Raw genomic sequence first — 13,213 nt, 5'->3', positions numbered from 1 at the left:
ATCAAGTAGCCAAAGTATTGGAGTTTCAGCTTCAGCATCAGTCCTCCCAATGAACACCAGGACTGATTTCCTTTAGCATGGACTGGTTGGACCTCTTTGCAGTCCAAGGGACTCTCAAGAGTTGTCTGCAACTAATGCTGCTAATTGTCTGTGGTTTATAGAACATTAGCAGCATCCTTTCAGATACTGCAAAATAATTCCAAGAACTAAATCTTCTCAGATTGAATCACTGCCCCAGAGCTCCAGAACCGAGGGATTCCAATCAGATTCCATCCCTTACTTGGTTTATACCTTTGAGTAGAACATTAAATCCCACTGAGTCTTATTTTGACTATGGAAAATGATGCTCATAAAAGCACTATTTCATAGAATACACTGGTTTTAAAATTAAATTTGTCAATCTCTATAATATGTAAGGGCTTCACTGGTGGCTCAGATGGGAAAAAATTCTGCCTGCAAGCAGGAGACCCGGGTTCAATACCTGGGTCAGGATGACCCCCTGCAAAGGGAATGGCAGCTCAGGTATTCTTACCTGGGAAAGCCCATGGACAGGGGTGCCTGGCAGGCTACGGTCCATAGGGCGGCAAAGAGTCAGACATGACTGAGTGACTAAGACACCCATGAGCATAATCTGCTAATCTAGTTTACTGGGCATAATAATAGCTCAGTATCTCTTTTATAATTGGAAATATTTTGTACTGAGGACTAAATGACAGCTCTGAACTTGTGATGTAAGTAGACAACTCTCAATTAGCTTGGAAAAACCACCATGAATCCAGGGAATATAATACCCAAGATTTTATACTAAAGGAGAAAAGTTGTTCCCCTTTTTGAAGAGAGGAATAGTTATTTCCAGAAGCTTTGGTGATTGTGTCCCCACCACAAATCAAAGTTTTGAAGACACATGTGATCTATTTAAGAAAAATCTTCAATGTTATGCTTTTGAGAAAATTTGAACTCAAGGATGTGATGAGGTGCTAGGAGGCTTAGAATTTTGGAAGCAGGAGAATTATTGTAGAAGGAGTAGTAAAAACTGAATTCACCTAACTTATAAAGCAGTCTCCTAGGAACAGAGAATGAGCAGGAAAAAGAAAAACTCCATTCTGCCCAGACCAGTGTCTCCAAGGGAAGTCCCGTACTTATAGATTGGAGTCACAATAGGAAAACATGTTTAATGAGCTGACATAGGAAGAAGTAAATATCTGCTCTCCTGCAGTACCTCAGCCTGTGTCATAGCTGTTTGACTAGGATGTGATCCTTGCTTTTGGAGCTCTATATCTGACTAGAAGACTTCTTCCTGTTATCTTGTTTGTGGACAAAACTTTATTCTGCATCGTCAGTCATTTTCCTTTTATGCAGAAAGCTTGCTCTCAGATTCTGCAGGCAGGTGAGTCCAAGAGCTGAGCAGACACTTTAGGAGAGGGTGAAAGAGGATGGAAGCCAGGAACTTGTACCTGAGGTCACCTGAAGACCCCTGTAACATAGCCCAGAGGCCAGAGGTCACTGTGGTTGTTCACTGGCTTTCCTTATCTTAGTGTATATTTATTTATTGTCTAAAAAATAAACTGAACATTGCACTCTGAAATGCAAGTGTTGATGCTGACAATTAAATTGTGTTAATGGAAGTTCAATTAGAAAAAAGAAATGAGAGACATAACCTGTTTTCAGTAAAATTAGGCAGTAAGTCTATGAATTGTATTTATTGATGTGCATGTGTATGCTTAGTCATTCAGTCATGTTCCGCTCTTTGCAACCCTTTGGACTACAGTCCACCAGGCTCCTCTGTCCAAGGGACTTTCAGGCAAGAATACTGGAGTGGGTTCCCATTTCCTCCTCCAGGGGATGTTCCTGACTCAGAGATTGAACCTGCATCTCCTGTGTCTCCTACACTGCAGGCAGATTCTTCACCTGCTGAGCCATTAGAGAAGCCCAAATTACCAGCAGGAGTAGACAAATAAGGATAAGCCTCAAGGAAAAAAGAAATCTGCTGCTGCTTCATATAAAACATTCCCAACTTTTGTTGTGTTTTGTGTTTCCTGCTTTGAATTGTTACTTTATTCCTTTTGCTTATTTTTCTTTTAGGATATTCAATTTGCAGGTTATTTCATATCATAAAGATATCACTGTTCCTGTCCTTGGGAAAAAAAACAATTTTTGCATCAAGGAGATGTCACTGGATTTGGAATGTTGCCAAACCAAGGAAGCTTTTCTTCATTGTATTGTCTCAGGGTACATTTGGACTATTGGATATTTTCTCCCCTAATATTTATATGCCCATTTAACTTTCCTCTCTATTTTCTTTCTCCCTCTCTCTTAATATTTTTTTAAATATAGAGAAGAAAATGGTTAAGTAGAAAAAGAACTCCAAATTTATTGGTCCATTAGAAGTTCATGAACTGGAATTTCTAGGTACCTTTTATACATTCTATACAGGAAAAATATTCTGGTTTGACCAGCTTGGGATGTCAGAACTCATGGCCTAATGATGCTGATTATAGGTGAGAAATACATGGAGTTACACAGCCCAGGAGTTCTTGTTAGTTCTTGTTAATTCACACCTTGTGGATTGAGAACAATTCTTCAATCAGAGGCACTTAGGCTTATATATTAACGGGGTTTATGATACAGAGGCCAGAATTCAGTCAAAGATTGTATAATACTAAGGATGTCATCTACTTTAGTTAACATGATATTTTTGCAAGAAAATAAAGAATTTGTAAGGAGGGATTCTCTGTGGACTGAAGGTTCAGCTGTAGCAGGGAGGCCACCTTGCTCCTCATCATGCCTGACACCATCTCTAATGACTCCCCATCTTTCTTATTCTCTGACCCACTGGCTTCCTTTTTGGATTTGAACATGTGGAATCAGCATCTTCCTCTAGTCTTTTGCAGTGGCCATTCCCTCTGCAGGCACACCCTTCTCCTGATATAGTACTAGATACTTCCCTCTCTTTCTTGAAGTCCAATGCCCAAATATTTTCTTGTTTGCTTACCTTAACTTAACACTCAGTACAAAATAACACCTCCTACAACTCTCTCATTCATAACTGGCTTTATTTTTTTCATAGTATCTGTCACCACTTAACATATTATATAATACTTTATTTGCTCATCATCTCTCAACATCTGTGAATTGTGGGAGATTTGTTTTTTATCATCTCTACTTATTGCTTGGAACATGGTTGGCACTCAATATGTATTTCTCAAATGCATGAAAGAATTTTGCATTAAAGCTGTGTAGAATATATGACCTTTTTGTAAATATGCTGAGAATGGGACAAAAATCCCTAGTCAAAGATAAATTGGGAGTATAACAGATGGTGCTGGTGGTAAAGAATCTGCAGGAGACTTAAGAGCCTGGGGTATGATCCCTGGGTCAGGAAGATCCCCTGGAGGAGGGTATGGCAACCTACTTCAGTATTTTTGCCTGGAGAATACCATGGACAGAGGAGCCTCGTAGGCTGCATTCCATGGGGTCACACAAAGTCAGACACAACCGAAGTGATTTAGCACACATACTCTCAAAGAGAACTTATCTATACATAAAATAGTAAAATCATTTTCTTGATGGCACGATAGATATTGTAGTAGTTCAGATATGTGACTTATGTCCGTATGTGTGAAAAAAGTAATTATGTTATTTTCCTTTCTCCTGGTAGTCAACTCCAGCACATGGAACCAGGGAACAATACACAGAATTTTGAATTTCTTCTTCTCAGATTCTCAGAAGCACCAGAACTCCAGCCCCTCATATTTTGGATTTTCCTCTCCATGTACCTGATAACTGTTTTTGGAAACCTGGTGATCATCCTGGCTGTGTGCTCAGACCCTCAATTCCACACCCCCATGTACTTCTTCCTCTCCAACCTGTCCTTTGTAGACATCTGTCTCACCTCCACCACGATCCCAAAGATGCTGATGAATATTCAGACTGAGAGCAAAGCCATAACCTATGAAGGCTGCATCACCCAGATGTATTTTTACATACTTTTTGCAGCATTAGATGACTTCCTGCTGACTGTGATGGCCTATGACCGGTTTGTGGCCATCTGCTACCCCCTGCACTACATGGTCATCATGAGTCCTCGGCTCTGTGGACGCCTATGTCTGGTATCCTGGGTAGTGAGTGCCATGTATTCCTTGTTACACAGCTTAATGGTGTTTCGATTATCCTTCTGTCCAGATTTGGAAATTCCCCACTTTTTCTGTGAACTCTATCAGGTGATACAACTTGCCAGTTCTGATACCTTTCTTAATAACATGATGATCTATCTTGCAACTTTCCTACTGGGTGTCGGTCCTTTTGCTGGGATCGTTTACTCTTACTCTAAAATAGTTTCCTGCATATGTAGAATCTCATCTGCGCAGGGGAAGTCTAAAGCATTCTCCACCTGTGCATCTCACCTCTCAGTTGTCTCCTTGTTTTATTGTACAAGCCTAGGATTGTACCTTAGCTCTGCTGCTACCCACAGCTCACACTCAAGTGCAATAGCCTCCGTGATGTACACTGTGGTCACACCTATGTTGAACCCCTTCATCTATAGTTTGAGGAACAGCAACATAAAGCGGGCTGTGAAGAGCTTTTACTTAAAGCCATGTTAAAAGGGCCAAATTCCTTGGGGGGTGATGGCATGCTATCGTTTCATGGCTTAAAGTCTCTGATTTGGCAATTGTGATTCTCTCATCCTTGTGGATTAAAATTTGCTCCTTCTGTAACCCTGTGACCTGGAAGGGTTAATTTTGGTTCCATTCTGGATCTGTTTCTCTGGCTTTAACTCCTGCTTTGCTGCTTTTGTTATTACAAGCATACACAATGGCATGCCTCAGAGAACCCTGCCCCCCTCTTGCTGTTGTTCAGTGTCTGAGCTGTGACACACGCTTTGCAACCCCATCGTCTGCAGCACTCCAGGCTTCCCTGTTATGTTCTGCTATGGTGCGTAGCAACATATAAATATCCCTCTTATAATTATAAACATTTTATAATGAGGGATTAAATGAGCTCATAACTTCTGATATAACTGGGAAATGTCTTATTGGCTTGGAAAGCTATCATGAATCCAGATAATATAATGCCCAATTTTTATATTTAAAAAGTACACAAATTTACCTTGTCTTTGATGAGGTGAATAGCATTTTTTAGAGATTTCAAGGGTTATGTCCCCACCACCAATCAAAGCTTTGAAGACCCACGTGACTTAGTCAAGACAAATTCTCAATATTACACTTTTGAGAGAATTTGAACTCAGGGATGTGATGAGGTCTTGGGAGGCTTAGAGTTTTGGAAGCAGGAAAGTTAGACGAGAAGGAGTGATAAAAACTGAATTCACGTAACTTGTAATGCAGTCTCCTAGGAACAGAGAATCAGCAGGATAAAGAGTCTGTTCTGTCCAGCCCCATGTTCTTAAGGGAAATCACATACTTAGAGATCGGAGTAACAAAGGATAGACACAGGAAGCTGTGAATATTCCCTCTGCTGCAGTCCCTCAGCCTGTGCGCTTTGGTTGGACATGAGGTAGTTGTTGCTTTTGCAGACCTAAATCTCACTGAGAAACCCATACTTGATCTCTTCTTCTTGTCTTGTAATTACACACAACTTGGGGCTGCAACATCAACTATTTAAGGGAGAATTTGGACTGCCACACAGAAACCTTCTCTCAAAGTTTCCGACCAGGTGAGTCTGAGAGCTCCACAGATACTGCAGGAGAGGATCAGCGAGGAGAGAAGCCGAGAACATGTACCTGAGGTCACCCGTGAGGCAATCTAACATACACAGGTACCAGAAATCACTACAGTCTTTTGTTGGCTTTCCTAATAATTTAATGTATCTGTGTATAATGATCAAAAATAAAATTGAGCATTGCATTCCAAAATGCAATTGTCTATGTTGACAATTAAATGGTAATAGTGGGAGTTCAATTAAAAAAATAAATGGGAAAAGTAAAATACTTTTATGAAAAGTAGATCATAAATCCTCTGAGATCAATAATTAACAGGAGTAGACAAATAGGGTATCACTTGTGGAAGGTTATACAGAGAAGTGAGGCCACTTTTTTTATTGTAAGATGGGATATATTAGACTATTATTTCCACATGAAGAAGGTAGATCTAGACCAATGAATGCTTGCAAAGACTTTCCTGCAAGAGCAGTGTATGAAATGAACATGCCGGGATGTCTTTGCTCAACTCTGGGAATTTACATTAAAAAATCTTTATTTCATTGGTGAGAAGAGGTATGCTAATGAGCTTCACTTTGTAATTATTTTTTAATTTTATTTTTTATTTTTTAACACCAAAAGCATTTTGTATTGGGGTATACCCAGTTAACAATATTGTGATAGTTTCAGGTGAACGGTGAAGGGAATCAGCTATACATATAACGTGTATCCATTCTCCCTCAAAACTCCCTCCCATCCAGGTTGGCACATAACATTGACCAGAGTTCCAAGTGCTGTACAATAGGTTTTCATTGGTTATCCATTTTAAACATAGCAATGTGTACATGATCTTCCCAGAGTCCTTAACTATCCCTTCCTCCTGGCAACCATGGGTTCGTTTCTTAAGTCTGTGAGTCTCTTTCTGTTTTGTGAGGCTGAATATATTTGTGTGCTTGTTAGCCATTCAGAGTTTCTCTATGTTTTTTTTTTTAAGTCCATAGAAATCTGTTGTTTTTTTTTATAGCAGTGCCAGTATGCTGTTATTCCTTTTTTATTGTTCTTTGAAACAAAGAATTGTTTCTTTACACAAAACAGACTGTTTGCCATTTAATTCTTTTATATGTGTGTGCACTCAGTCGCTTTAGTCATGTCTGACTCTTTGCGACCCCATGCACTGTATCCTGCCAGGCTCCTCTGTCCATGAAATTTCCCAGGCAAGAACACTGGTTCAGTTCAGTTCAGTTCAGTTCAGTTCAGTCGCTCAGTTGTGTCCGACTCTTTGCGACACCATGAATCGCAGCACGTCAGGCCTCCCTGTCCATCACAAACTGCCGGATTTACTCAAACTTATGCCTACGAGTCAGTGATGCCATCCAGCCATCTCATCCTCTGTCGTCCCCTTCTCCTCCCACCCCCAATCCTTCCAATCACCATGAACAGTATGAGAAGAACACTGGAGTGGATTGCAATTCCCTCCTCCAGGCGATCTCCCCCATCCTGGAATCTAATCTCCTGCATTGTAGGTGGGTTTTTCACCCAGTGATCCCCCTGTGAATCCCCCAGTTCTTTAGATACTTGTGATATATTTGTGGGGAAGAGTTTATTAATTTTGTTTGTCAAATCTGTCTGTCATTCATAGACAGATTGTTCTCTTCATTGTTCTCTTCATTGCTCTCTTCATTGTTTTTAACAAAGAATCTAAGCTATAGTTGACATATAAAATGTATTCGTCGCTGCTGTAAGCACAATGATTCAATATGTGTTCATATTGCTAGATGACCCCCACAATAAATCTAGTTAGCATTTGTCAGCATTCGTAGTGGAATTGCAATTTTTTTGTGATGAGAGCTTTTGGGATCTACTGTTCCTTAGAAACTTTCAAATATGCAGTAGAGTATTATTAATTATTAGTCATAGTACTATACATTATATCCCATCCATTGTTTTTTTATTGTTATTACTACATTAATTTAGCTGCCACTTTAATATTCTCCATGTGTCAATATTTGCTATAAACAAAAACAAAAATCCTTAGAGGTAATAAATAATCTCTTATACTGATATACGTTCCCAGTGAGTTTTCATATCTCTGTTGTTCCTTAATGCTCCTTGTGGCCTTGTGACTAAATCCTTTTCTAAAAGTTCATCACCTTTCACCATAATTTGGAAGATATTTGTCTTGATCTTTGGACTAAATGTTACCATTATATTCTATAAGCATGTTTGAATCCATCTGTGTCTAATGAGATGAAATTATAATTTAGATTCTGCTCCATCCCCACATTTTAAAAGCACTTTGGTTATAATATTATTTCATTTTCAGTCTTCAGCAATTTTAATGTTGAATTAAGTACCCATGTTGGTATCTCTGAGTTAATATTTTTTAATCTTTGTATAAGCTAGCCATAGATTTTCATTCAATTTTATTGCATACTCTTTTTTTAATAAAACATGTACTTAATCTAATTTCATTCTTATTGACATTTTTGTCTATAAGTTCTTAGTTTCCTTTAAATCTTCTTGTTTTAAATTATGCACTTACACAAATTCACACAAGTTTGCACAAATGTTTGAACACAATCCTGTGTACCTCATAAATATTCTTTAGGTTTCAGTGAGGTCTTTTTTTCTACTGTTTGTTCCTCTCTTTTTTTAAAATCAATAATACCTTAGGAACTTGCTTCCAATCAATTAGTATAATTCTGTTTCATTATTTTAGTGTCTGTATAATATTTCACAGTGTGGCAATGATACTTACATATATGGGGCTCTGTCATATTATTTTTCAACAAATTGTTATTATAGCACGGATTTACAAATATTTGATATTATTCACTTAAAACTGTGCTTCTCAACCAGGGATGAGTAATTCCCCCAGGGCACATTGAGCTACACCCATAGACATTTTTCACTATCACACTGGGATGAGGTAGGTGGTGGGCAAGGATCCTTATAAATATCCTAGAATATATACAGGAAAGATACCACTACAGAGAATGACCTGGCTCAGAATATCCAGTAGTGCAGAGACCGAGGAACCCTGAATTACAGAATGTCTGTTTTTAACATTTACAGCTCTCTTCAAGTTGTTTCCCCATTGCATCACACTTCACATTTATTCTAGCAGAATTAGAGAATACTGCTCTTTTTCTTTGTGTTAAAAAAATATATGTATATATGTCAGTCTCAATCTCCCCATTTATCTTATCCCATTTTCCCTCTTAGTTTCCATATGTTTGTTCTATGTCTGTGCTTCTGCCTTGCAAACAGCTTCATCTGTACCATTTTTCTAGATTCATTTTCTCTGAGTATTTTTGACCAAAATTTTCTGTTTCATAGAGTTTAATGTATCATTCTTTAAATATATATATTTAATAAATATATATATTTATATATTTATTAAATTTATATATACCTATTAATTTAAATTTTATGTATCTATATAAATATATATTTATTATATATAAATATAATAAATATATATTAAATTTATTATATTTGTTAAATGTATTATATTTATTAAATTTATATATTTTAATTAAATTTAAATATATATATATATATATATTTATTTATTTGGTTGCACTGGTCTTATCTGGGTCTTCCCAGGTGGCTCAGTGGTAAATAATCTACCTACCTGCCAATGCAGGAGCCACAGGAGACTTGGGTTTGCTCCCTCAGTTGGGAATATCCCCTGGAGAAGTGAATGGCATCCACTCCAGTATCCTTGCCTGAAAAATTCCATGGACAGAGGAACCTGGTGGGCTGTAGTCCATGGGGTCACAAAGTGCTGGACACAACAGAGCATGCATGCAGGCCCTGATCTTAGTTGTAGCAGGTGGGATCTTGATCTTCATTGCACACAAGATCTTTGATTGTCATTATAGCATGCAGGATCTTTACTTGCAGTATACACACTCTTAGCTGCAGCACATGGGATCTAGTTACCTGACTGAGGATTGAACCCAGGCCCCCTTTCTTGGGAGCACGGAGTCTCAGCCACTGGACCACCAGAGAAGTCCCCTATATTGTTCTTTTTATTCTGAATTTCTAGCTTTAATTATTTTAGTTTTCAAACTGCAGCTTTTACATGAATTTGCTACATGTTCATATGAAATGGACAGTTTACCCTGATTTTTTGAAGCTGTGTTAGATTAAAAACAAAAAAAACCTCTTTATTTCCTTCCAGAGAAGCAGTCATTTGTTCCAGCTTTTATTCAACAATTCAGCTTTTCCCAGCTCAATTGAAATACAACCATCCCATGTATTAAATGTTCATAACTGATATGACCTAATTCCTAATCTTTCAACAGATAATAATGGAGCAACTGCTATGTGCCAAAAAGTTCTAGATACATTTATGTTATAGTCACTTAAGTGAAAGCCTTGGCTAAAGTAATTATTAATGCATATTGCTCTTGTTCAGTTACTGCTATTGTATATCATGTTTCCATCAGTTTTTGATGTTCCATTTTGTTTTGCTAAATATAACTTTATGAAATCTCCCTATTTAACTGCTCTTACATTGACTGCCATTATTGCTTTTCTTTGAAATATAATTGATTTAGCAAATTATATTAGCTTCAGGTGTACAGCATGGTGATCAATATTTTTATAGATTACTCCCCATTTACATTGCAAAATATTGGCTATGTTCAATACATACTACATATTAAGAAGTATATAGTAGTATATTTCTGTAGTTTTGCCACTAATTTTTATTTACTCTCTTCCCATTTTCTTAAATGTGCATGCAGACATGCTCAGTCTCTTCAGTCATGTGTGAGTCTCTGTGACCCCACGGACTGTAGCCTACCAGGCTTCTCTGTCCATGGGATTCTCCAGGCAAGAATACTGGAGTGGGTTGCCCATCTTCCCTGCCCAGGGATTGAACACATATCTACTGTGTCTCCTGCATTGCAGGCTGATTCTTTACTGCTGAGTCACCAGGGAAGCCCCTGTGTTTGTAAATAAGTACACAAATATTCACATACATTTGGGAAAAATGAGGTGAGCTATGCAGGTGCATCCCCTGCTCATTTGATGGAGGCATATATTGTTGAAGCCTGAGTACAGTATGCAGACGACACCACCCTTACGGCAGAAAGTGAAAAAGAACTAAAGAGCCTCTTGATGAAAGTGAAAGAGGAGAGTGAAAAAGCTGGCTTAGAACTCAGCCTAAGAGAACTAATATCATGGCATTTGGTCCCATCACTTCATGGCAAATAGATGGGGAAACAATGCAAACAGTGACAGACTTTATTTATTTGGTCTCCAAAATCACTGCAGATGGTGACTGCAGCCATGAAATTAAAAGACACTTACTCCTTGGAAGGAAAGCTATGGCCAACCTAGACAGCATGTTGAAAAGCAGAGACATTATTTTGCCAACAAGGGTCCATCTAGTCAAAGCTATGGTTTTTCCAGTGGTCATGTATGGATGTGAGAGTTGAACTGTAAAGAAAGCTGGGCGTCAAAGAATTGATGCTTTTGAATTGTGGTGTTGGAGAAGACCCTTGAGAGTCCCTTGGACTGCAAGGAGATCCAACCAGTCCACCATAAAGGAAATCAGTCCTTAATATTCATTGGAAGGACTGATGCTGAAGCTGAAACTCCAATACTTGGGCCACCTGATGTGAAGAACTGACTCATTTGAAAAGACTCTGATGCCAGGAAGATTGAAGGCAGGAGAAGGAGATGACAGAGGATGAGATGGTTGGATGGCATCACCGACTCCATGGACATGAGTTTGAGTAAATTCTGGGAGTTGGTGATGGACAGGGAGGCCCGGCATGCTGCAGTCCATGGGGTCGCAAAGAGTCAGACATGACTGAGCAACTGAACTGAACTGAGTAGAGTAAAATAAATATATGTATGACAAATGAGAAAATCATATGAAAAAGTTATTCAGTGTAAGAGGATAAATAATCATGGCATATACATGATTTATAGATTATGGTCTAGGGAGAGCTTTGAATGTTGATAAAAAAACAGAACCAGAAGTAGTATGCCCACTGAACCTACAAAAGAGAGATCAAAGCTCAAAGAACATGAATAACAAAGAAGATGGCACAGAAGAAAAATGAGAAAGGATTTTGCCTCATCCCCTACTGATACCTACTGAAGCTAATGTCTTGACTGTGAGATGTAAGTAATAGCATTTATGTTAGGTTGGTGCTAATGGTAAACATCTTGCCTGCCAATGAAGGAGATTTAAAAGACACAGTTTCGATCCCTGTATCGGGAAGATCCCATGGAGAAGGAAATGACAATCCACTCCAATATTCTTGCCTGGAGAATCTCACGGACAGAGGAGCCTTGCAGGCCACAGTTCATGGGATCGCAAAGAGTCAGACATGGCGGAAGTGACCGAACATGCATGCATGCTAGGTTGCTAATGCCTGCTTGTGTAAAAGTTAATCAGTTACTATTCTATATCTTGGTAGTTACCTACAAGGAATGGAACCACAAAATATTTCAGAAGTTTCAGAATTTCTTCTCATGGAATTTTCAGAGGCACCTGAGCTGCAGCCCCTTGTATTTGGACTTTTTCTGTCCATGTACCTGATCACTGTGTTTGGAAATCTGCTTATCATCCTGGCCACCATCTCAGACTCCCACCTTCACACCCCCATGTACTTCTTCCTCTCCAACCTGTCCTTTGTAGACATCTGCTTCACTTCCACCACCGTACCAAAGATGCTGTGGAATATCCAGACACAGAACAAATTGATCACCTTTGAAGGCTGCATCATCCAGATGTACTTTTACATACTCTTTGCAAGTTTAGATGACTTTCTCCTGACTGTGATGGCCTATGACCGGTTTGTGGCCATCTGTCACCCATTGCACTACATGGTCATCATGAACCCCCGACTCTGCAGTCTTCTGGTTCTGATATCTTGGATCGTGGGTGTCGTGTACTCCTTGTTACAGAAGTTAATGGTGTTGCGATTGTCCTTCTGTGCAGACTTCAAAATACCCCACTTTTTCTGTGAACTCAATCAAGTCTTACAACTTGCCTGTTCTGACACCTTTCTTAATGACATGGTATTGTATTCTGCAGCTACCTTGCTGGGTGGTGGTCCTTTTGCTGGGATACTTTACTCTTACGCTAAAATAGTTTCTTGCATACGTGGAATCTCATCAGCTGAGGGAAAGTATAAAGCATTTTCCACCTGTGCATCTCACCTCTCAGTTGTCTTTTTATTTTATTGTTCTGTCCTAGGAGTGCACCTTAACCCTGCCACTCCCCACAGTTCAAGTTCAGGTGCAGCAGCTTCAGTGATGTACACAGTGGTCACACCCATGCTGAACCCCTTTATCTACAGTCTAAGGAATAAAGACATAAAGGGGGCTCTGAAGAGATTCTATGAAATATTAGGTAGAAAAGGCCAACTCTGCTGGGGGAGATGAAGTGACCTTGATGACATGACTCAAAGCCTCAGAATCAGAAATTTGGATTCTTTGATCATTGCAGAATCAAATTTGCTTCTTCTCTTTGTTCCCTGGCATTTTCATTAAAATCATTCCATGTATTGATTTATTAAGCTTTCTCCT

The 13,213-nt window shown here is 38.9% G+C and overlaps 2 protein-coding genes across 2 annotated transcripts; both read left to right on the top strand.

The window, feature by feature from the left end:
• Positions 1-3,671: 3,671 nt before the first annotated feature.
• On the top strand, positions 3,672-4,601 carry LOC122699961 (olfactory receptor-like protein OLF4). Its single transcript, XM_043912456.1, has one exon. The coding sequence runs from the start codon at positions 3,672-3,674 to the stop codon at positions 4,599-4,601; it is 930 nt and encodes a 309-aa protein (XP_043768391.1).
• A 7,490-nt stretch (positions 4,602-12,091) lies between these two features.
• LOC122700875 (olfactory receptor-like protein OLF4) lies at positions 12,092-13,069 on the top strand. The gene has a single exon (XM_043913907.1). It carries the CDS (start codon positions 12,113-12,115, stop codon positions 13,067-13,069), a length of 957 nt encoding a protein of 318 aa, XP_043769842.1. The 5' UTR covers positions 12,092-12,112.
• The last annotated feature ends 144 nt before the right edge of the window (positions 13,070-13,213 follow it).

Source organism: Cervus elaphus, chromosome 9 (assembly GCF_910594005.1).
Source record: "Cervus elaphus chromosome 9, mCerEla1.1, whole genome shotgun sequence".
NCBI lineage: Eukaryota > Metazoa > Chordata > Mammalia > Artiodactyla > Cervidae > Cervus > Cervus elaphus.
Note: the sequence above shows the minus strand (reverse complement) of the source record. Positions and strands in the feature narration are given on the sequence as shown.

Bases quoted from the DNA above. Each gene is read 5' to 3' on its own strand.
- LOC122699961 (XM_043912456.1), top strand. From the start codon at position 3,672: ATGGAACCAGGGAACAATACACAGAATTTTGAATTTCTTCTTCTCAGA.
- LOC122700875 (XM_043913907.1), top strand. From the start codon at position 12,113: ATGGAACCACAAAATATTTCAGAAGTTTCAGAATTTCTTCTCATGGAA.